At 37.6% G+C, this 25,166-nt stretch overlaps 1 protein-coding gene and 2 long non-coding RNA genes across 3 annotated transcripts; 2 read left to right on the top strand and 1 right to left on the bottom strand.

The window, feature by feature from the left end:
• Positions 1-65: 65 nt before the first annotated feature.
• On the bottom strand, positions 66-8,441 carry LOC126825722 (uncharacterized). The gene is made up of 4 exons (XM_050555494.1): positions 8,356-8,441; positions 3,571-3,668; positions 2,341-2,424; positions 66-872 (listed from the first exon to the last, which is right to left on the bottom strand). The coding sequence occupies exons 1-4, from the start codon at positions 8,391-8,393 to the stop codon at positions 190-192; spliced, it is 903 nt and encodes a 300-aa protein (XP_050411451.1). The 5' UTR covers positions 8,394-8,441; the 3' UTR covers positions 66-189.
• A 10,294-nt stretch (positions 8,442-18,735) lies between these two features.
• Positions 18,736-20,834, top strand: LOC126825723 (uncharacterized). Its single transcript, XR_007682153.2, has 4 exons — positions 18,736-18,889; positions 19,671-19,784; positions 20,045-20,117; positions 20,322-20,834. It is a non-coding gene; the product is annotated as an uncharacterized LOC126825723 (long non-coding RNA).
• A 281-nt stretch (positions 20,835-21,115) lies between these two features.
• LOC126825724 (uncharacterized) lies at positions 21,116-24,741 on the top strand. The gene is made up of 2 exons (XR_007682154.2): positions 21,116-21,371; positions 22,743-24,741. It is a non-coding gene; the product is annotated as an uncharacterized LOC126825724 (long non-coding RNA).
• The last annotated feature ends 425 nt before the right edge of the window (positions 24,742-25,166 follow it).

The raw sequence follows: 25,166 nt of genomic DNA, 5'->3' as shown, positions 1-25,166 counted from the left end.
CAGAGCCCATATATCAATATCCAGCCATAACTTTGTTTTGTGCGGGATAAATATTGAACTAATACTCAGATTTTTATTTTATTAGATTAAATATTTAAACAACAATAACAACTTGCACAGATCAAAATGATCAATTATTACAATTTTTTTTTTCGATCTCATCTCTATTTATAACCAATTTTTCAAATGTCAAATTTTCCTCTTTTTATGTGGCATGCTGTTCAAAAATCTTTCAAATCTTGACAGCTGTTCATCTTGTTTCTGAAGAAATTCTTGATGTTGAAAAATCTGTTCTCGTTGCAATTCAACAAATTCTTTCATGAAATCGGTAATAGGTTCAGAATCATTCAATCGTTTCCTTGATCCTCTTTTGCATGAATGAACACAATTGCAAGAATCTTCTGAATCTGAATTATTCCCATCAGAAAGTAATGTGTCGCCATTATTAATAGTTTGTAATGACTCCATTTGAGCAATGACTAGACCTTTTTCGGGAGACTTTTCAAAACTGTTATTACTTGCAGATGTATTTATGTACTTTTTTAAAGCAGATTTGCAGAATTGGTTTATTTTGGCTAACTTAACACGGGTCGTATCAGCATACATTTCATGAAATTCTTGAAAATAATCAAATGGTCTAGAACTTAACCCATCCTGGGATGCCATAGCAATATATGATCGTTTTAATGATTTCCATTTGTTAATTGCTTGATTAGTTGTCACTTCCCATCCATCGTTTCGCATTTCTTCAGCAATTTCAGCCCAAACTTCAAAATGGACCTTTCTAGTAAGAAATGCTGGTTCTTTTTCTATACGAAGTTTTACAAGGACATCAGTTTCGTCTTTGGTCCACATTTTTGGTAAACTGTTTTCTGAAAGTAGAAATGTTAGTAGTATACACGAGTTTGCTTGCTAAATGAATGTGAACTCCTAGTTAAGACATTAGAATCTGTCCATCACTTAGCTGTATAATTTATACACTCAGAATCAGGGTTATCTGATGTCAGGTATATTGGAAGAAATAGGTTGCCAGGCAACGAAACATACACCCACAACAGCTAAGTCACCTGGGTAGTCAACAAGGCTTGTCGCACGTGTTTTCAATTGTTTGTCTGATGACCTTAAGCAATTTATATTACCTTTGGCCTCTAGAAGGTACACAAGATTTTCAAAGTGATCAAGGACCAGAACTCTGGCAATAATTATCGAAAATAGTTGAAAATCAATAGGCCTCTTCGTCTCATGACCTTAAACAGTGCGTACAAATTTAAAGTCAATTGGATATTAACTTTAGCCTCTACAGCGTCCACAAGATTTTTCAAAGTGATCAAGGGTCATAACTCTGGCAGTAATTATCGGAAATTGCTGAAAATCAATAGGCGTTTTCGTCTCATGACCATAAACACTATGTACAAATTTAAAGTCAATCAGATATTAACTTTAGCCTCAATTGGGGGGGGTGGGGGGGGCGACCACATTTCAATGTGAGCATATAAGAATAGGGTAGACTCTAATATCGCTCTAGCTCAAAGAAGATACCATAATCCAGTAAATTGTACATTTATATTTTGTTCAGTTTTCAATTATTACTTTTTTATTTCTGTTCAATATACTTTTCTAACAGTATTTGCCTTTATTTCCTATGTTTACAGTGGCTAAGTGTTTAAGATAGAGAGAGAGAAATGGGCTTTAATGTCCACTCAACACAGCATATGGTTCAATTTTTATTTCAATGATTCGCTTGGGGTTAGCGGTCTTAACCAGTGGAAGGAAACCAGAGGACCCAGGGAAAACCCACCAGGTTGGACAGGCAACCCTACTCATTGTCACATACAACTGGGGAATCGAAACCACGCCAGTTGAATCAGGGACAGATCTTATGATACTGTACGCGCTAACCACTCGGCAATCGTGATTGGGCGGTTGATTAGGAGCATGCCACGACAAATTGCTGAATGTCTGAGGATTGGTGGAGCAATTACTCATTATTAAGACAAAAATCAAAAACGTCAATTTTCACTTTTGACAGTGTATCTCTTTGCGAGTGAAATGGGGCCGTCAGATAAGCCGCCCATATAAACTGTTTATGTTCATTAGTAGACAATTGGCCTGTTATTAACATACACTGCTTACCTCTAATAAAAACAGCAGTGCATTTCTGCAGTTTTGTATTGTTTCTGAATATCCCCTCCTTTTTTTGAAGAGTATATAAGAGTAGGCACTGTATGGCGTATGCCCGTCTTCATTAGCCCAGTCGAAGTAGAACAGTAAGACATTAAACCCCATTTCATTTCATTTACAAATTTTGTCCAAATTTATAATACATATATATGTATATACCTTTTGTTTTAAATGGCTCCTTTGGTTTCTGTTCAGAATTTGTTTCTTTCAATGTTAACAAAAAATTAGTTCTATAGACTGGATCTACAAAAAAAAGAGAGAGAAAACTGCAAAGAAACAACTTTTAATTTTATAAATATTGTTCACTTGTAAAAATATATTGTGATAAGTTTTGCCTACACAGTATGTCAACATGCAATATCTGAAAGTACATATATATCGTAATATTTTAATGAATAATTTGTTTTAGCCTACATTTTTTTTTTTAATTTTAATTGTCAAAATCACTGAATTTTTGTTTACGGATAATGCCTCTGCAGATCAGGACCGTCATCATTTGATAGATTGTTGTTGGTTAATAGACATTCTAGAACACACAAGTAACATATAAATCACTTTATTTTCAGTATTATTAAATAAAATCAATCTGATTAAAACACAGATCCTATTTCGTTTTATTTCTTATAGTTCAAAATTTCATTTTACTTGTCTGGAAGAGTTCTTATATTACCGGCGTTTTAGTTGAAGTGAGGGATTAGCCAATGAAACGGTCTGTTACAGCGACTTCTTGGCGTGCCATGCATGAAACTGTGGGTAAACCACTAGAAATGTCAACGCTGATTGATTAATCAATGTCTAAAGTGATCGGGTAAAAAAGGCGCTCATACAACCCCTGACACGACCTTCCAGTCTAACTTGATCTTCATGTGGTGTAGGCCATCGAAAGTATAAAAAAACGAAACCAAATAAAGATCTGTATTTCTAATCATACTGAAATAAAATATATACGCTTACACTAAAATTTAGTCAAATCTGTCAATCCACAAGCTAATGTTATCATCCGATTAACTTGTAAATACACAGTTTTATGGCCCTTGATCGCTTATGGATGTTCTAGTGACTAAAGTTATCATCCGATACCGGTACACACACAGTGTTTATGTCCAGAAGCCAATTGATTCTCAATGATTTCCTACAATTACTACCATATTTATTGGCCTGAATCATTTTGAACAGTTATTTTGAAAATGATATGATTTTAAGTGATTTTTTTATCATTAGTTGCAGAACCTCTATAAAGGCTATGGTTGTTGAGATGGACATTCTTTATGGTTGGCTAGGACGGCTTAGCTGCCGTGGGCCTGTTCATTACTAAATAAGCTAAATTACTCAGAAATACAAATCTTACAAAACTTTCAAATTTATAAACTTTGCTGGTCTGATACATACCATTTTGAATTTTGTTCATTTCATCTTGTGAAACAATTGATGAATATGTTGTACCGTCAGCATCAGTTAACTGTAATTGTATATTTTCACTCGTTTCCCTGCAATAGTGATAAATAAAATGATATTTTCTATTAACTTACACCATACCAAGATATAAATTTTAAAATTATGTTTACTTTACCACATCAATTGACTGAAGTCATCTAATTTTGATAAACATTTTGTTATTGTTGATCTAAATTAAAATGCCTGATAATCAAGTAGAGCTCCAGTCATTACTATGATTTGTACCAAGTTTGAATAAAAATCTTTCAAAAACTCTAGCCTATATTGTGTTAACAAGAAACTTTCTGGTCGGAATGAAGGGGTAATAACTCTGGAACAAAAAGTTGCAAAGTATGCAATCATCACCAAATATTTGAAAAAAAAATATGTTAAAAACTCTTGTCTCTATCGTGTTAACAAGCAATTGTTGACACCGGACCAACAGCCCTGGTTACAATTACGGTATGTATATGCCCAAACTATGTGTGTGCCTATAAAAAATGGCACTCTAGTTTACAACTACCACTACAAGGGTTATGGCTATTCAACAACCGGAAACCAAGACAGACCAAAAATCTGATCAAACCTGAAATACTTTTCAGTCAAAACGACCATACAGTGGACTGGTCATAAGAATTCAAAACGATCAATTAAATATTTAGATAAATTTAGACCACAATTTTGGCTATTTTGGTTTCCATTCTTTTTGAACATATCATAGCAGTTCTAAATACTGAGCAAGACTAAACCATTTTTGGACTGATAATTCTTTTAGAGATAAAAACTTTAACAATGACTTAGTACTACATGTACATGTAGTCTGCAAGGGATTAACTAGAAACCTTAACAGTATTTTGCATACCATTTTTGTTTACCCTTTGAAATTACAATTTTAATTTAAAGGTCTGGTGCATCATTTAGCACTATAGGAATCCCTTGCAAACTACAATATTGTGAAAGTTGAATCTCTAAAAGGAAAATCAGTCCGAAAGTGGTTCAATTTCATTCAGTTTTTAGAAAGTTAAATGTTAAATTGAAATTTCAAAAATCTATGCTGCTCGCCATCTAATATCGGTAGCAGAGAAACCTAATGGGCCTACCCGGTAGTATAAATCTAAATAAGTGTATATAATGCCCTTGCTTGGGCAACTGTTTTGTATTGTGCAGGAATGTGGTGGGAGGGGGGAAAGTAAAAAGCAGGAAATTTGATAATGTTGATACAATGTAGCAATAAGTGGGAGGAAACCGGAGGACCTCAAGAAAACCTGTAAGTTCGGACAGGCGCCCCTACTCCTTGTCACGTACCACACCACTTGACTGACCTTATGATCTAATGATCTAACACACACCCTGGCAACATCTTGATACATTTTTACATAATTATGGTTAATCGATCTATTCTATAGCGGTAATATGAAAGCTTTTTTTTTTTTTAGCTTTGTACAAGATGACGCCCAGTATAGTTTACCTGTGACTCACATCATATGGCATCGATAACATATGTGTGGTAATACAAACTGGTCCGAGCAGAATTGCCCATTTACACTAAATTTGTTTTTATTTATTTTTCTAATAATTTAAAAGACAGGTTGCCAGGCAACGAAACATACGCCCACAGCAGTTAAATCGTCCGGGCAGTCAAATATTTTTACTTCTTTCGGTAATGAAACATTTATAATACACTAAAATCTGATTAAGAGTAACAACTCATGAAGTAATTATCAGAAAACCATTAGAATTTGTTTGTTTTTTATATAGTTCTTCCCCATGCTAACGTTTAGTATACAAAACTTTTAATATCATGGATTTACCTGTTCAAGTCATAAAAATTCATTGAAAATCAATATACTTGTTTGTCTCAAGATCTTAAACTCTGTGTATCAATCTGAAGTCAATCGGATGATAACTTTAGCCTCTAGAGCATCACAAGATTTTTCAAAGTGATCAAGGGCCATAACTTTGACAGTAAATATCGGAAATCGTTGAAAATCAATAGGATTCCTTTGTCATGACCTCAAACACTGTGTATAAATTTAAAGTCAATCAGATATTCACTTTAGCCTCTAGAGCGTCCACATGATTTTTTGAAGTGATCAATGGCCATAACTCTGGCAATAATTATCGAAAATCACTGAAAATGAATAAACTTCTTCGTCTCATGACCTTAAACACTGTGTATAAATTTAAAGTCAATCGGATATTAATTTTAGCCTCTAAGGCGTCCACAAGGCCATAACTCTGGCAGTAATTATCGTAAATCGCTGAAAATCAATAGGCTTCTTCATCTCATGACCTTAAGCACTGTGTATAAATTGAAAGTCAATTGGATATTAACTTTGGCCTCTAGAGCGTCCACAAGAATTTTTGAAGTGATCAAGGGCCATAACTCTGGCAGTAATTATCGAAAATCGCTGAAAATGAATAGACTTCTTCGTCTCATGACCTTAAACTCTGTATAAAAAAGTTTTAGAATTTAATTTGAAGAAGAAATAAAGGTAATATTGCAGGCTAACTAACTTGCCCCAATGTCATCCCTCTCAGAGATATCAGCGACCAAGCAAATATATACTGCTGATCACTACGATCAGGGCCTGTGAGAGGGGGAGAACAGCTGGGACACTTGTCCAGGAACCTGGATCCTAGAGGGGCCTGGAGGTATGTCAGGTAATATTTAAAAAAAAAATTGTTGGTATAAATTAATAAAAAAAACATACACTGATACTTGATCGTAAATGGAAGCAAATTGGTGACTTTTCTGAATGTGGGCATCTAGTGGCGTGGGTAGGATAAGAATCGGATTCTGTCAATCTACTATTTTTGGAAAAATTGGTGAATTAAAAACTATAAGCCACCTGCCCTGATGTTCACACAGTGGTGTCCCAGATCAGCCTCATTCCGCTTGAGGCTCTCATCACCGTCAGTGTACCAGCCCCCCACCCCCTCAGTTTGAATCCAGTTCAACATAATTTTGGTTATTGAAAAAAAAATAAACGAATAGTTTAGTTGAAGAAAAAAATTTATTTTTGATATTTTGGCGTCTGATTTATGATGAAAAAAGTTTCTTCTGGATATTTTGGCGTCTGGTGGTCATGGTTTATGTTTTTCCATTTGTTTGCTTGCTTAAAATTTCCTGTCAAAATTGCGTACATCAGTAAAAAACTAAAACATTGTACATGTATTTGGTATGCCATGTGGTGAACATTGAGTTGAATCTCAGTTTCTGTGTTTTAGCAGAGTGACTTCCAGTTACCCCAGATCTAGGCCAAAATGACGCTAGAGACCATGGGGGGGGGGGGGACAGATTGAAGGCTTCATTAAAATCTGAAATGTATGTCCTGATTTACTGGAAAGAAAATGTTTCCGATCAACGTCAAAATTGATATGGGGTCCTACAAAATCCACTGAAAAGAATCCACAAATAAACATAGCCAGTAGAGTCATCTGTCAATGTTTCTTCAATTTTACTAATATAGGCTACCTAATGATTCCACTTAATGTCAGAAATTTATCCCCTGTACTTTTACTATAAGTCCCCATGTATATAAATGTTATGTATGTTTATTCACTAATTGAAACTGATTAATCAGATGTATTAGTATTCAATATGTGCTTGATCATTAGGTAAATATCTTAAACAATGTATCTGGTCATTATTTTACTTTGACGTGCAAGTTGCTGCAACTTTCCTTTCCATCTATGAAAATGGCAAATTGGGTTCCCTGCGCACATGAATCGATTACGGTACATCATTTAGGCTTAGGGGTACCCTACAAAATATGTTTATTTAATGTCACATATTCACTGTGCCCTATGATCCATCGTGCCCCAGTCACCCCTAATAAATTAATTTTCAATTTAATATTTCAAAATTTATTCAGATTAAAATTAATTAAATGGCTCCAGATTAAAATGAATAAAATTGGAAGTAAATACCATTTATTTCAAACTAAAATATTTAAAGATACATTATGGAAGATAAGATAAAGAGCTGGCAGTTCTCACTATAATAGTTAAAACCTTGATGGTGTAAATGGACTAAGCTGAAAATTTCAGTCAAATTGCTTCACTCTAAGTATAGAAAACCTTATTTTAAAATCTCTGTAGCCTCGATTGTCATTGTTACCGCTGTCACAATAATTTATATTAATAAACAAAGTCTCGATTATCCATTTTTGCGTTTAATCATCAGCAGACGTTGAACAGCAGATTGGATTCAAATCTGATGAAAATTGGACAGGTAAGATGGCACCGTGAGTTGATTATGGTCTTTTCCTGTTAATAAATGTCCAATTAAATTAATGGTTTATATGACATTTCAACTTCAAGTGCAATAGCCTAGTCAGATTTACCTCATATAATTATAATACTTGTTTCAGAAATGTCATAAAAATTAGCATTTTGTTTTACAGATCTAAAATTAAATACTTAAATAATAGCCAATTTAATATGCGTAAGTAATAATGAGTTACGCGCGAGAAAGTAAGCATATTATTAGCTGTAACCTAGAAGTGAGAATTACGTCGTGAATTCCGCTCCATATATCTGTTCTTACACCCTGCTCGACTCTCGTGTTGGCCGTCCCGTGTTCTTGTTGGAACACTATGTTCTTGGTTGCCTTCGGAACAGAGCATTGGTAGTAAAACTTGCAATGATCACCACCTTCATTTCAAAAATAAAATACAAAGCCATGGTTATGCTATTTATCGCAGCTAATGATAAATTAAGTGTAATTACACCTACAGTGAGTTCATTTCTTCGTCCTGTTTTGTGTTCGCCATTTTGATCTACGTTCACGGACAGCAGCGCGTGTTCGATGTTAACGGAAGTTGTTAATTGTGGACTTAGACTAGTGATTCTTTTTGTTTCATGCCTATCCGTGTCATGTTGTGCCCTATAACATTTTTTAAAAGGATTTCGACGATCTTAATCTTTATAATAACAAATAGCCCATGGCACAATCATCTGATAAAAATAATGGGTTCAGCCAGGTGAGCTTGCGTTTAATTTAAAGTGCGTGAACTAAACCAGCTCTGGTCTATTCTTTCTATCTTATATGTATACCGTAGCTGCGTAGGCCTACCTCTATTCCTAGCTTGTGATTTGCTTCTGAAAAGCCATTACAACTTCCTTGTGCCTGGTTCCTGAAAAGTCAATCATGTAATCCAGTGAACTTTTTAGCCCCCCCCCCCCCGTACGAAGGGGTACACCGGGGTCCTCGCCAGTTGGATCATGACGTCGCCGGGCCGGTAGCCTAGCTCAGTTGCTGACAAGATGCAACATGACAATCTAAGGTAGGGGTGGGGGTCTCTCCTCTTGGGGCTTAAGGGGTCCGGGGTCCCCCCCCCCCCCGAGATATGTTTTGAAATTTCGACCTGAAATGGTGGTCTGTGGAGAATATCACGGGCGAGAAGTCATACTTAGTTCTAAGCCTAAAAAAAACTATCGCAGAGAGGGGCCCAGTACGAAGGGTGGGTGTGGGGGGTCCCACTGCCGTCCGGGCCCGATGATATTGGTTCGCGATTCTTGTTAAGCGAGTTGGTTGAGTGAGAAACGGGGGCCCGACGGAAATATTTTTGACAATTAACAAGACCGCTACCTGTCAACCAAAAATAATAATAATAATAATAATAATATCTTTATTTCGAAAGGGTGAACAAACTAGGTCCGATATGTATGGACCTTTCTTACACGTTGTGCCCTTTATAACAAAAACAATAAAAATAACAAATATAACAACGGTTATCAATTGAAATATTGAAATGAACATTAAACATAATGGCTAACATATCGATCTTGCACCAATTATTTACCGTGTGGTACATGTATTACCGGTAGTATTAGTAAGATGATGGTTTATGTTTGAAACATATTATTAGTAGTAAGTCTTCGAAAAGAATGAACATTTCTGCAATTTGTTTTTATGGTTTCAGGTAAATCATTCCACAATTTTGCACCTTTATAACGCAAACTATTCTTAATAATATCTAAATTCGGTCTGAAAAGGGTCAGTCGAGAATAAATACTGCTATAAGGAGTCTTATAATTCAATAATAGATTAGATAAATAACTTGGACAAACATTGTTAAGTATTTTATATATGAAAATAAGTTTGTTTAACTTATGTCTTGACTCTATATTCAGCAGCTTGCATTTCCTTAGAAAAGGGGGCAAGTCAGTAGAATGTTCTTGATCAAAAATGAGTTTGAAGGCACGATTTTGTTGACGCTGAAGGAGTAAATATGCAGTTTTGCTACAGTTATCCCAAATAATAGTTTCGGTTTCGGGTTATGGAAACATTTCTGATATCGACTACCTAATAATTTCAAAACTCATCGAAAAAAGGCCACTATGTTTCACAATTTTTGGGAAATGGGTCTTCATTATTTTCTCTAACGAATATATAAAAAAAAAAATTGTCACCAAATCGCCGGGCCCCTTCTCAGAGCCCGTGCCAAGGCATTTGCCTCGGTTGCCCTCGCCATGATCCGTCACTGCCCCCACCCCCCGGAAAATTTTGAAAATTGGACGGCCGCAAATGTGTTTTCCAGTCCAGAAAATCGTTCCCTAGCACACTCTGAACAATGAACATTGTGACAAGACAGGGACACACGACAGTGGGCCACTGGGCAAGTCAGTACAAAATATATGGTAGATCGATGTCAGAACAATAGGCTAACAGAGACCATGGGTGTGAGGTGCCACGTCCCCAAATCAATACTCCACATGATGATGCTTGACTGCTGTGTCTATTACAAACAGTAGGTATTTTTAGAATTATGGTCGGCAATTTTTTTATTTTTTTTTTTGGGGGGAGGGGGGGGGGGGGGCAGAGAAAACCAGCACTTATTTATTTTCCCTATTGGCCTATTATTTTTTTTAAAATTAATATACAAGCGTATATATAATAAAATAATATTAAGCTCGATGTATAACTTCTTCACTCAGAGAGACCTACACTTCTGTCACCTAAATGCATGTCATTGAATTGATACAAAAAGTTCGGATTTCAGACCATTTCACGGAATATTGAACATCGATAGTGCTCACATCCCCTCATGACCCCACAGCGTCACACCATGTTTGTAAAAAAGGTGGGGGTAACTCTGGAGCACAGGGCTGGATTAAAGGGTGATTGGATGAGCTCTGAAAGAATTGTGTACCATATATGAATATACATGTATATGTTGTAAATGTTTGTGCCGAATAAATCTATCTATCTATCTGACATACAAATTGCATTTGTATGAGTGTGACAAATGGGGGAATAACGGAACGGAAGGTCGCAGAACTAATGCTTCAAACCTAATTTTAAAAAAATACATACCCGTTACAACTGTTGACACAGTTTGTAGAAACAAAGTCACACCAAATCTGAAAACAAAATCCCGTGTAAAACTGTAGTCTTGATCACGTTAACAACCGAATTGTTGACGGATTGATGGACAGGGCAGACGATATAAAACGCCCAAAATGAAGTGTAGTCATGAAAAACTGCCCGCATCGGCCAACGCTGGGGCATAGGGGACGCTGGGCCATATATAGGAGGGGGGGGGGGGCTTTTCCAGAAAGAATTGAAAATTATAGCCGTTTAGATTCCTGGTCACCAGCGAGCGCCAAAGTCGCAAAGCGGGGGCATGCAGGGACATGTCTTTGCCAACTAGAAGGCAAATATATTATATATTTCGACAAATGTATTATATATTTCGACAAATATATTATATCTTTCGACAAATATATTATATCTTTCGACAAATATATTATATCTTTCGACAAATATATTATATATTTCGACAAATATATTATACATTTCGACAAATATATTATACATTTCGACAAATATATTATATATTTCGACAAATATATTATATATTTCGACAAATATATTATATATTTCGACAAATATATTATATATTTCGACAAATATATTATATTTTTGTTTTTCACTTTATCCGCCTGCCCGAAAAATCTAATCGCCCGAATTTTAGACAGCCTCCTGCACGCAACGCCGGATTAACCACGGGGCACCATGGGGCCCAGTCCCCAGGGCCCCCCACATTAGAGGGCCCCCATAAAAATCACAGTTGCGCGCCTCGAGCATGGTCGGACCGAGGACGCCAACGGCCGGTGACCTAGTGACGGGGCCCCTCCGATGCTCCGAGGGCCCTCCATCGGAAGTCCCTGGGGCCACATTCCCCAACGTTGAAGCAATATTGAGAATATATCTGTGTATGATGATATCTAATTGTTCTGGGGAGAGATCTTTCTCCAAATTTAAAATTATCTCCGGTCTACGATGGGTCAGGATAGGCTAGTGTATTTGGTTCGGCTGGCCTCTGAAAGCGATATCCTGCGCACCATCAATGCCGAAGAAACCATTGCAAAATTCGCCAGGGGCAAAAAAAAGAAGAGTGTTCATCCATTGATCATTATCATTCGGCTCTAACTCCGCGTAACTTGACCCCGTATAAAGCGAATTATCGCTAACTCGGAACAAAATTCGTTGAACGAATATTTTCTTTCGTTTTCCTTTTATAAAACATCGAATAACTCGGAAACTGTAACTCGAATTATCGCATAGCTCGAACCAAATTTCCGGTACAATCCTTATCGAAGTCTTATATTTACATCGCCTAACTCGAACTGTAAATAATGGATCTTGCAGGAGAGTGTGCCTTGGCAACTTTCCCGGAAACTTGAAGATTTGAAAAATAAACGCTTTTTGTGGCTTTATCTAAGGGTGTAACACATGGTCTTTTATTGTCGTGAGATCTTCTATCGGACCGAACATCGTCTAACTCGAATTATCGTATAACTCGAACAAATTACCCGTCCCCATCATTGTGAGTAGCGCGAATTTTGCCTCTGATTGACGTACGATTGTATATAAGCTGTTGTTGTTGTTGATGATATTTGTTGTGGGTATAAGCTGAATTTGATGAGATGCACATCATGATCACACGAAATATTCAGATTTCTTGATTAAATCTCGTATTACCATTTGGTACTTACAGTGTTAGACGTTCGTCAAAAATCGAGTCCGGCTTGGTCGTAACGTTACGACCTCCATTCATCAAATCATCGTGGGGGATATAATACGATTCCGAATCAAGTGACCCCGTTATTTATCACTGAGCGACTTCACAATTAGGTTTGATGTAGCTCTGCTCACTTACAGTGGTGGATTTAACGGGCTCAATGGGCTCCAGCCCCCTCCTCTAGAAATGCGATCATTTCATAGCACTCGCATGGATTGGTCCACTGAAATAACGCCAGAATGCCAGAATGCGCGTCTGCCTCTCTGAGACCGGCGACAGAACGATTAGGCCCTACTTCGCCTTCGCGGGCGAACGGGGTGGTGTGTGTCCGACCTGTGTGTTTCGGCAGGTGTCTTTCGAAGGCAGGTAAATCTGCTTGCAAACGACTAGGGTTTGTGCGTGTCGGGTTGTAGTACTTGGTAGAGCGGCCTGTTGTGGCTGCGATGCGTTGAGAATTGTCCGTCGACTAGGAGATTTGTCCGCTTCAGACGGACAGAGCTCTCCCTCTGTATATTTGTTTTTCTCAGCTACTTCTTCACTTCCACTTCGCACGCCGCGGCCGAGGGTCTCCTGGTCAAGAGAGGAGAAGAAGAAGAAGAAGAAGAAGAAAGAGAAGAAGGGGGCGCATTTTTACCCGTTTGCCCGAAGGCCCGTGTCTACACGCAATCGGTGTGGGACTTGTGCGAACGAAATGACGGACAGGGGGAAAAGAGACGGCCAAGAGTGCCCCGTCTCGAAATTTGAGAGAGATGCGGCCGAGAGGCGGTCGGGCTGGAATTCTTCAGGAAATCACGTTTCCGGCCTCAAATTTCTGAAAATTTCAAAGGGGGGAGACCCTCCCCCCTGAGACCCTCCCCCCTGAGACCCCCCTTACGGGGCTTCGCGTCTTCGGCACTCGTGGTGGCCGGCTAGCTCCGCGGTCGTTGATCAGGGGCCCTCCACATGTTCCAGGCCCCAGGGCCCCCACCATGGTTAATCCGGCGTTGCCTGCACGAATAAGGAGAAAGAAGCAGCGTGGCAATACTGTTTGATACTGACAAGTGAAAATCACATGTTTTTGTTACTAATTGAGAGAGGGAAGTTAGTGTATCTGTAGATGCCCCCCTAGTAACGCAAACCGAAGGGTGTATCTGTAGATGCCCCCCCCCCCCCTTGCAACGCAAACCGAAGGCGTTGACATCTCAAAACAAAGAATACCAATTATAAAATTGGAATAAGAAGTGAGATTATAGTGTTTCTATGTTGAATTATGACTAGTCAATATATATATATATATATATATATATACGGAAGATGTAGAACTATTTGGTGGCATACAATACAGCATAACACAAATTATGTCATTTTCTATGCACTGCGTCAGGTATACAAGATTCACTCTTAACGTATGCCGAAATTAAAAAAAAAAAAAAAATAATTTCATACAACCGAAATAAAACTGATTTTATGTTCAGCAGTCGACCTGAATTAAATGGGTTATCATAATTATCCAATTATTAATTTCAATTAATTTAGTGTAAAATAAAAGTAGGACGATACCATATTCATTGAGCCTAAAACTATATTTGAGTATTTATGTTTATGCTATCACAGAAGCATTTATCAACCTCAGCAGGAAAATAAATTTACGCGATTTTGAATAATATGTTAAATATTTCGACGATGGTGTCTCAGATATAGATACAATTTTGATTTTTTAAAATATTTTTGAGTCTTATTTATATTGCTTAAACATAGATTTTGGCTTGTATTTTTTTGGGAAAAATTATACACCTCATTGGCCTAGCAATGGGCGAATCTATACTACAGTATATAAGGAACCGTGAGTGTACATTTTCTTTATATTACACATACCAACATATAGAGAGGTTATTATTGTGACAGCCACATCGTAGTTCGCATAGCTTATAGGTAGATTAAAAACAACACGCCACACATTTGATGAAAGTATATGAAACCCCAAACACTAATCTGTAGTTAAACAGATAGAAAGGTCGATCTAAAGGTAACCGTTTTAAGATTCGGTATATTGAAATACACTGGTTGCAAGAAAAATATCCAACAAAGTTTCAGTCCTTTGTAAAATAATTTGAACCATGTTGAGATTGACAATATAATTTGAATGGAATTGTTACTTGTGCAATACGTGTTATACGAGTATTTCCTCAAAAGTGGTGTTTCCGCCGACTCGAATCGATTTCCAATCAGCAAGGGTTCTTTAAAATGCGGGAGCGACGGTGACACAATGAGTATGGTACTTTCTCCCTAGTTCAGCTGTGAACGTTAGGTCTCATTACAATCGCCCTGTACGTTCAGGAACCGTTCTATTGAATCCTTGTCGAAAATGAAATCGCTTCCCATTCAATTTTACTTGGCCTACGTTGGGATTTGAGCCCGGTACATTCTAGTCGACCACTATTCCGATAAAATAAGTTTGATAGCACCCCAAAACCCACTAAATTGCTAGTCACAAACTATTGTCACTAAATCAATGAAATCCGATATATTATTCAAGAATAAATATTCATAATAGTTGCTTTGTGACCCAAACAATTCAAAGATTCACAAAAAAACTAAGATTAACAAACCAACGATAGTCAACTGTTTGAAGGTCGAAACAGCAATTGACCAGCAGATGTGAAAAATGAAAGCCATGTGCCAATACGTATATACATAAAAAGTAAAATGATAATTATTTGTGAACTTATTAACTACATGAAACATATCCAGTTAATAAGAGTGATAACACACAATGTCTAGTACATGATAACCGTCTCTTGCTGGCCATAATAGATACTAGTAATTCAACCACTCATACAGAATCCTTAACTAGTAGCTGCTGAAATCAAAGTACAAATTATAGGTCTATGAATCTAAAAGTGTTGATCGCTAATGCATTCTTAATCATTATGCAATACTTCGTCTTTCGATTGGTTGATCAAAAGGAACGAGTAAAATAACCGGCGATAGCTTTATTTATCACCCAATAATACATTCTACAGTAGATATCGCTTGTGTGATATATTTCATAATCTACTCCGATATCTCATATCTCCTAAGGAGATATCGCTTTACATGAATTTGATTGGTCAGTTGAAAAGGAACTACTTTTTATACGCCCACATTTTCATGTGGACGTATTATGCCGTCGCCCCTGTCCGTCCGTCCGTCCACAATTGTTTGTGGACTCTCTACAGGTCACAATTCTTATCCGATTTTGACGAAACTTGAAATATAGGTTTATCCCCAAAAGATCTCGGCTGCTTTCGATATTGGCATGTATCGGATCGAAACTTCATGGATTATGGCCCCTGATTGTACGAAAAATCACGTTTTTAGCTTGTGGACCCTATAGAGGTCACAATTTTTATCCGATTTCTTGAAACTTGAAATGTAAGTTTATAACCCAAAGATATCGGTTTCTTTCGATATTCGCGCATATCGGACCGTAACTTCCTGAATTATGGCCCCTGATTGTACGAAAAATCGCGTTTTTAGCTTGTGGACCCTATAGAGGTCATAATTTTTATCCGATTTAAAAAAACCGTATTATTATATCACCGTTACACCCTAAGGAAGGTTGAGTTCAAATTTCGTCAAAATCGGCCCAAAATTGACACCCAAAATAAATGGCCGCCGTTCGTTCTCAAATAGCGTAAAAATATGGTATGTCAAGGTTGTGGACCCTATAGAGGTCACAATTTTTATCCGATTTTGTTGAAAATTGAAATGTAAGTTTATAACCCAAAGATCTCGGTTCCTTTCGATATTCGCGCTTATCGGACTGTAACTTCCTGAATTATAGCCCCTGATTGTACGAAATATCACGTTTTTAGCTTGTGGACCCTATAGAGGTCATAATTTTTATTCGATTTAAAAAAACCGTATTATTATATCACCGTTACACCCTAAGGAAGGTTGAGTTCGAATTTCGTGAAAATCGGCCCAAAATTGACAGACAAAATGGCCGCCGTTCGTTCTCAAATAGCGTAAAAATATGGTATATCAAGGTTGTGGACCCTATAGAGGTCACAATTTTTATCCGATTTTGTTGAAAATTGAAATGTAAGTTTATAACCCAAAGATCTCGGTTCCTTTCGATATTCGCGCATATCGGACTGTAACTTCCTGAATTATGGCCCCTGATTGTACGAAATATCACGTTTTTAGCTTGTGGACCCTATAGAAGTCATAATTTTAATCCGATTTAAAAAACCGTATTATTATACCACCGTTACACCCTAAGGAAGGTTGAGTTGCCCAAAATTGACAGACAAAATGGCCGCCGTTCGTTCTCAAATAGCGTAAAAATATGGTATATCAAGGTTGTGGACCCTATAGAGGTCACAATTTTTATCCGATTTTTTTGAAACTTGAAATTTAAGTTTATAACGCTAAGATCTTGGTTCCTTTCGATCTTCGCGCATATCGGACCGTAACTTCCTGAATTATGGCCCCTGATTGTATGAAAAATCACGTTTTTAGCTTGTGGACCCTATAGAGGTCATAATTTTTATCCGATTTAAAAAAACGTATTATTATATCACCGTTACACCCTAAGGACGGTTGAGTTCGAATTTCGTGAAAATCGGCCTAAAATTGACAGACAAAATGGCCGCCGTTCGTTCTCAAATAGCGTAAAAATATGGTATACCAAGGTTGTGGACCCTATAGAGGTCACAATTTTTATCCGATTTTTTTGAAACTTGAAATGTAAGTTTATAACGCAAAGATCTTGGTTCCTTTCGATCTTCGCGCATATCGGACCGTAACTTCCTGAATTATGGCCCCTGATTGTATGAAAAATCACGTTTTTAGCTTGTGGACCCTATAGAGGTCATAATTTTTATCCGATTTAAAAAAACGTATTATTATATCACCGTTACACCCTAAGGAAGGTTGAGTTCGAATTTCGTGAAAATCGGCCCAAAATTGACAGACAAAATGGCCGCCGTTCGTTCTCAAATAGCGTAAAAATATGGTATATCAAGGTTGTGGACCCTATAAAGGTCACAATTTTTATCCGATTTTGTTGAAACTTGAAATGTAAGTTTATAACACAAAGATCTCAGTTCCTGTCGATATTCGCGCATATTGAATTGTAATTTCCTGAATTATGGCCCTTGATAGTAGGAAAAATCACTTTCTTGTTAGCTTGTTCTCTATCCATCTCTCGAAAATGTGGGCATATCCTGCCTGGCAGCCGCTGGTTTATTTTCAAAGAACAGTTCATTTCTTATTAAAAGTAACTTTTTTTTTATTAAAAATGAACTATTGTTATTCAACTGACCTTGACGGAAACACTGGGTCAATATAAAGGACTTTGCAATGGTTGAATTGATGTCAAAAAATGATGTATCACTACGCCGTAATGTTCATTAAAAGTGAAATCTACAGTAAAGAATTATATTTATCTATTTGTGCATGTAAGAAGGGATTGGGTGATAAATAAAATCTCCTACTCGTCTTTTTTGATATCAAAAAATATCAACTTGTGTTGATATTTTTTGATATCAAAAAGACTGGTAGGAGATTCTCTATGTAATACGATATGTATAATTGATATGCGTGTAAGACTGGTTTGTCTATCGTATGTCTTTGAATTAAAGTAAAAGAATTGCGAACTCCGTGCCATTGATGGGAGAATATGTTCTTTAGTTACTCACCAAAGAAGTCGGCGTTCCACGAATAACCAGAACATTTGGAATAAATAAATTTTGTTCCTGGCGATCTAGCGGAAATTGCTATTATTAGTAGTTAACATGGCCAGCCTTTGTTAGTTGTTATTTTTGCCCCCCCCCCACCGCTTCAACCCCCACCACCTACACCCACATATTCTAGTAATTCTAACAACTTTCGGCGCATTAACGTATGTGGTCAATAATAACCATAATCCTGTTAGTCCAATGAAATGTGTCAAAAGTTATATTTTAATTTTGAATAAACATGACCTTATAGGCGAGAGGCCTGTTTTATTTGCATATGAGTATATTCGTGTCAGTATCTTTCCAACTAAAAAGACTAACTTGGATGTGACAACTTTCACTGTAAATGTTAATCCAGCAGAAAAGTCAAGTTGTTTCTGTTCTACGGAAAATCGCGATCGCTTGACATTTTCGTACAGATCATTGAAGATTGCTTCGTCCCTTTACTAAAGACGGAGTTTTTAAAAGGAGATGACGGAGCGCGGGCTAGTTACCACCATCAATAATTATAGCTCGATGGCTCTTCTATATACAGTAAGATTCTTGAATTGTCTTTAAATATAATAATATGGTTTATTTACTGATCGTAAATTGTGATTTCCTACTTGCTTCTTTGTATTCAGTTTTGTTTTTGTTTTTTGTGACGATGGAACATGTACCCTATATGTATTAAATACTGAAGCGTTTCTTTATTGAATTTAAGAGTTTAGACTACTTTTTTTTAATACATTTCACCGATGTGGTTACTTGTATAGTTGAATTTTACTACACATGCTTACATTCGTATTTCGTGTAGCATATAGCAGATCATGACTCATGCTGGCATTACACAATGGGTTCTTTGGGTTGTATTCCTAATTGTTTTCAAATTTGAGTGAAGTCTGTGTCACTACAGACCCGGGACTGTACAGCGCAGTGGACGCTTACGGCTAGCCCCCCGGATCCATTCACTTTTTTTTGAATTGTCTGTATGTTTGTGTTTTCCTGAGTATGATGTCCTGTCCGTGTATTTGTTTTTGTGTAAATTTTGTGTGGTGCAGTCCCCCTGCACTTACTAATAAAGTTTCACTTCAGACCAGAGATCGGCGAAGGTGGGAGATATTTATCAAAACAGCGAAAATATCTCTATTACGTCCAATGGTCTTGCGTTAGCGGCGTAGTTAATATTGCATAAGTTATTAGTAATGATTTATCAAGGATTGAATTTTACTACGTGGCAGTGTAATACATTTTTTGTTTATGAGTGAAAATATCATACCCCCCCCCCCCCTGAATAATGTATTTCTATTCCCAATAACCTTTCTTTCTATTTTAGGTATTGCTAATTTTGGGGTGCTATACAAATTATGTATTATCAGGAACAACAGGTGCCCTCACAGCTGGTAATACTGGTACAAGTACTACTACCACTGGAATCGATCCATGTGCTGTAAGTACAATATTAACTATACACAGCTTTTTAGCACCAATACATTTGCAGGTTGACAATGTCGTAGTCGTAATTTTGATGTGGGTTGGCCACAGTCCACGAATTTGATCCCCCATACCCGTTAAGGTTTTCAGAAGGCCGCTAGCACTTCTGGCTACGCTGTTGTTTATTTCAGTGTTTGTTTTATGCAACATCTCCAAATGATATCTTCCTTCTAAAAAGGTCAAGTACTCCCTAATATATTTATACTCTGTTGACAGGGAGCAATATGTCCCGTAGGAACAAAATGTCGAATTATGCAGACTATGAAAGTACTCAAAGTTACTTGCGTTCGTAAGTATAAATTTATATTTTCTTAAATATTTTCTGATAATATCCTGTATTCATTGTTTGCTAATGATATTATAATTATTTCCATGGCAGCTCTGTTCAAGATATAAGTTCATTCTACAATTTCAGTTTTCGATGTGATAGTAGGTGTATAAAAAGTCACTTATTTTTATAAACCATTTTTATGTTTAGTTTTTTTTATTTCAGCCAAGAAAGCTATGTCACAAACAGGAAATTGTCCAAGAGGCCGCCCAGTTGTGAAAATATCAGGTCGAGACCTACACTGTACCACGAGTTGCCCTTCTCCAACAAAATGTATTGGTAGTAGATGTTGTCCTACAATCCCAAATGTTGATGCGAATGGTAGTAGCGGGACGTACATCATGCAGGAACCGATACTAGGGGTAGGGGGTGGAGCATACAACATGCAGCCCAGTAGTACAGCAGGCAGTGCTGGTACTGGAGGAGCAACGGTCATCTTAGTTCCCACGCCTGTTGGCACTGGTGGTATGACAGGAGGCATGGGCGGAGGAATGATGATGCAGAAGCCGCCAATGATGCAAACACCTATGCTGATGCAGCAGCCGATGATAATGCAACAACCAATGATGCAACCCCCTATGATGCAACCCCCTATGATGCCCCCTCCAATGATCCGACCTCCGATGATGCAAGGTGGGGGAGGCTATGGTGGTGGTGGATATGGGGGTGGGGGTGGACATTACGGTGGCGGCGGTGGCTATCATGGGGTTGGTGGTGGTAATGGTGGGGGTGGTTATGGTGGAGGTGGTGGCGGAGGAAGCTATGGCGGGGGGCATGGAGGTGGTGGTGGTAGTGGTGGATATGGAGGTGGTGGTGGTGGATATGGAGGAGGGGGTGGTGGATATGGAGGAGGTGGTGGTAGTAGTAGTGGATATCAAAGTAGTGGTGCATTTCTTGACGGAGCCCATTCTCATTCTGGTGGGGGAGGGGGTGGGGGTAATAGTGGATATCATAGTGGAGGTGGGGGAGGGTACAATGGTGGTGGCGGAGGAGGCAGCAGTGGGGGCTATCACGGTGGCGGTGGGGGGAGCAGTAGTAGTGGTTATAGTAGTGGAGGTAAAGGTAGCAGTGGCTACCATAGTGGTGGTCGCGGTGGAAATAGTGGAGGAGGTGACTTAGATGGAGCCCATTCGCACTCCGGTGGTGGAGGTAGAGGCGGAGGTGGAAGTAAGGTTGGATATTCTAGTAAACCTCGACCCCAAAGACGCCCCCAGGGTAAGTGCAATTACATGACTTAGATTATCGCTTTTTGTGGCAATATATTTTAACGTGGGCTTTTGTTTTCATCCTAGAATACCTCATAACACTTTGCTTTTGTTTGATAAATTCTACGCGCCAAAGTATTCGTTTCTACTTATTTGTCGAAAGATCTTCAGAATCAGGTGGCTCTTACCAAATCGATCAGGTTCACATTTCGGTATCAGTATACTGCTGTGAAACGCGACACCACTGCCTATGCCATTTATCTAAGAACTGAATCACAATTCTGTACCTGAATTGTATAATGAAGCGTTTATAATTTTGAGACGTTTAAAGGACAATATTGGTGTCAGTCATTATTACATATGTGATAGAATTGGTTAAACTCGTTCCAAATATAATTTTTAACACAGAGATCATTGCTAAGGGAGATGTGTAACAAGCACGTGAAGATACCCACTCACCGTCCCATATAATAACTTTTCAACCTCTACGGAATTATCAGTGAAATGAAATTCGATCGTTTGTCTGTTATCGCTCGTTACTTCAATCAGTTATATAGAAGGATAACTCGTGTTTGTCATGTTTGGCGTCACTTCCCGTTTCTTCACGTTCTTGTTACACATCTCCCGTAGCAGTGATCTCTGTGTTAAAATTATATTTGGGATGTATTTAACCAGTTCTATCAGATATTTTATAATGATTGACACCGATATTGTCCTTTAAAAACATGGTACCCTTTAAGAAAGAAATCAGTGTAATAGCATATATTTCTTTTAACATTTTCATTTGACCGTACGCTTTGTGTCTGAAGCTATTGAAATCGGATTTGACGGTGTCGGCGTATTTCAAAACAGCATTTCTAACGGGATGTCTGGCTTGTAATCCGGTTTTACGTAGGCTTTATGGACTGTCGTAGAGGTCGCTGTTGTGAACCTTTTCCGCAAATGACGTAACCGGAAATGACGACCCCGGGCAGGTGGGGTCACTCTTGTTTGGCCTGACTTTGGGCGGTCATGTGTTGAACTTCGCTGTCGGCACCTATCTCAAAGGCGAGAAATAATACTCTGGGTAACATTCAGCAGTCTGGCTACATCTGTCTGGGATTCGCGTGCTTGTAGCCGACCGATATCGTTGTTGCGTTGGTCTTCGTTCAGTTGTGGCATCACTTGGCTCGTTGAGTGTTTACATGTGCAACTGAGAACCCCGGAGATTTTAAAAGCCTTAGATTTGGGTTTCATGCGAATAGTATCTATTGAATAACGGGCATTATGGTTCAGTTAAAAATACAAACGTAATTAACCATGCGAACCCTCGAAACAGAAGTAATATGAGGTGTTGAAAGTTAAATCTTAAACAGTCTGTTTATGATATTCGTATTTTCAGGTAAACCAGGTAGTTGTCCAAACCATGTTCATGATCTTGGTGGGTGTTTTACCAGATGTCAGAATGATTCAGATTGTGGTGGTTCAGATAAATGTTGTCAACAAGGATGCTCTAGAATATGTCATCATATTTAAAAAAAAAAGAAGTTTCACTGATGCATATATATATATATATTGAACATTGTTAATTAAGAGGGGTAATATTTTAATCATCAGGGTCAGGGAAACAAATTGAAAAAACAAATAACAAAACGACTATGTACGCTATAGGCCATAAAAATCGCAATTTTTCTAACAGATCAACAAAACCTCAAATCAATCAAATTTTGAGTCTTGGTGATAACGCACACAACGATTCAAATTCAGCCTGCAATGTACGCTAAAGCAGAATGAAAACTGTTACAATATATTTTCAGAAATGTCCTTAAAAACCTAAAGCCCTGTATTTCTTTTAGGATTCTAACAGGGCCAATGTAGTAATTTTATAATGAATGATAAACTTGTCTGCAAATAAGTAAAAGGAGACCTTCAACTGCTAACCAGACCTTCTTTGCAATTTATACTACCAGAAAGACACCTTTAAACAGAAGCACTGATTTAAAATCGTGTTCTTCTGGATTCCTACAGATTTTTAACTCTAATCATCTTGGATCATTCCGCCGGACAGACAACAGAAAAAGTCTTCAGTAGACAGCAACAGTCGTCATGATTTTTATATATTACCACAATAAGGGGCAACATATAGAATAAAACTAAGGGCCACTTAATATTTGCAAAACTTTCTTTTGATTTCACGTCATCATTATGCGTTATGGGTAAAATGTACACTGAGACGCAATGAAAGCGTAACTCAGATTTGACTGCAAGTACTGGTGAGACATGATGCAGTTGGAATGTGATTTTTAGCTTGATTGTAGGTTAGACAAGAAAATCCAGAACAACCCTCGGAGAACAAAATAACTTTACAGAGAAATGAAGGCAGATGAGGTAAAAATCAAACTTCCATCGCCACACGCCGTCGTCGCATAAAGGAGATAAGCCCCCGAGTAGCTAATTGTGGGATCATTTTTGTTGTAATGGTGTTTCCAATGGGCCTGGTATTCATGCCATCTTGAATTAAGAATATCGCTATTCTTTGAAACTTTGAAATTACTAGACCCATTGGAAGAATCATTACAATGAGAGTAGTTTCTAATAAATTCTGTTCTGAAGAATACGCGAACACTCCAAATAGAATGGCAGTCATTTGTGTCCGCTTAGTTCATTCTACATATGGATAATATTGAGTACTTAGAGGTTTAGCTCCTTTAAGCTGTCACCTTGGCATATCGTTAGGTCTCCCAGAGGGCCGTAGGTGTTGTTCTGGTCCTAGCTTTTTAAAAGCTACAGTGTACTTCGTAGCTGGGACAGACACCATACATTCGTAATTTTTAACAATCTCATTCTGTTGAATCCAGTATGCGATCGTGAAAACGCTATCATCGCGTGGCATTGTAGAGTCCTGTTATTACATTCAAGTGTATTTCTCAAACGAGATTTACAATCATCTGTTTATTAAAGTGATGCGTTTTCATTGCGTCTTAGTATAATTCGGCTATATCTAGCTAAGCAATGGTAATTATAGTTATTATTTTTTTTGCGTGTTTTTTTTTTATCTAAGACACCAAACTAGTATGCAAAAAAGGTGTTTAGTTTAGTTCATTTGCGTCCTTTTCCGACTTAATCTTAAATAGTTGTAATCATCTTTTAATTAAACAACTAACTGGAAATCTGAATTGCATTTATTTTTCTTGGTGAGCATGGTATTCATTAAACGATCTGCTTAAAGCTAGTGTTAATGTTTTATAGTTCTTTTAACAACTGTAAACGGCACACGAAACAAGGGTTTACGGACATAGTTTTATATCATAATTTTACCTCCTATCTAGTTTTATCAAAAACTAAACTTTTTGTATGATTTTTTTTTATGAAAATTATTGATAAAATGTTTTATTAACTTTGGACTTTGTGTTTTTGTTTTGCGATTAGTTTGTCTTTCCCAGGTACGGGCGTTGTAGGTAATGCGTAGAGTGACTGCGTGATGCGTTGCGCATCTTAACAACTGTGCACATAGATAAATATTATATTCCTGTTATTTGGTGTCACTATTTGCATCACGTTTATGGATTTTGTCATATTTTATAATAGTTATAATGTACCAGAAATTGAAACAACTTTTTTGGGTGAAAAGTTTCAAAGACAACAAAAAGTAATCTACGGACTCACTAACCCAGAGGCCCCGGGGCAGATCTCGGTGTTGACCGAGAGAGTTCGTCGGGAACCCTGTTTTTTCTTGTCAATAACACAGGACAGAGGGGCTGCTAAGGCACAAAACATTGAAAGATGCTGGTTGCATATCTTTTATAGTTTAGAGTTAGGCTGGAAT

The sequence above is a fragment of the Patella vulgata genome, chromosome 6 (assembly GCF_932274485.2).
Source record: "Patella vulgata chromosome 6, xgPatVulg1.2, whole genome shotgun sequence".
NCBI classification, from domain to species: Eukaryota; Metazoa; Mollusca; class Gastropoda; family Patellidae; genus Patella; species Patella vulgata.
This window is presented reverse-complemented; position numbering and strand designations above follow the sequence as displayed.

What these genes read in the sequence shown, in the direction of transcription:
- LOC126825722 (XM_050555494.1), bottom strand. Translation starts at nt 8,393, where the DNA reads ATGGCGAACACAAAACAGGACGAAGAAATGAACTCACT. An exon ending in AATGAACAAAATTCAAAATG is followed by an intron (nt 2,425 to 3,570) that starts GTATGTATCAGA and finishes TTTTTTTTGTAG; the next exon opens with ATCCAGTCTATAGAACTAAT. An exon ending in GGAGCCATTTAAAACAAAAG is followed by an intron (nt 873 to 2,340) that starts GTATATACATAT and finishes TTCTACTTTCAG; the next exon opens with AAAACAGTTTACCAAAAATG.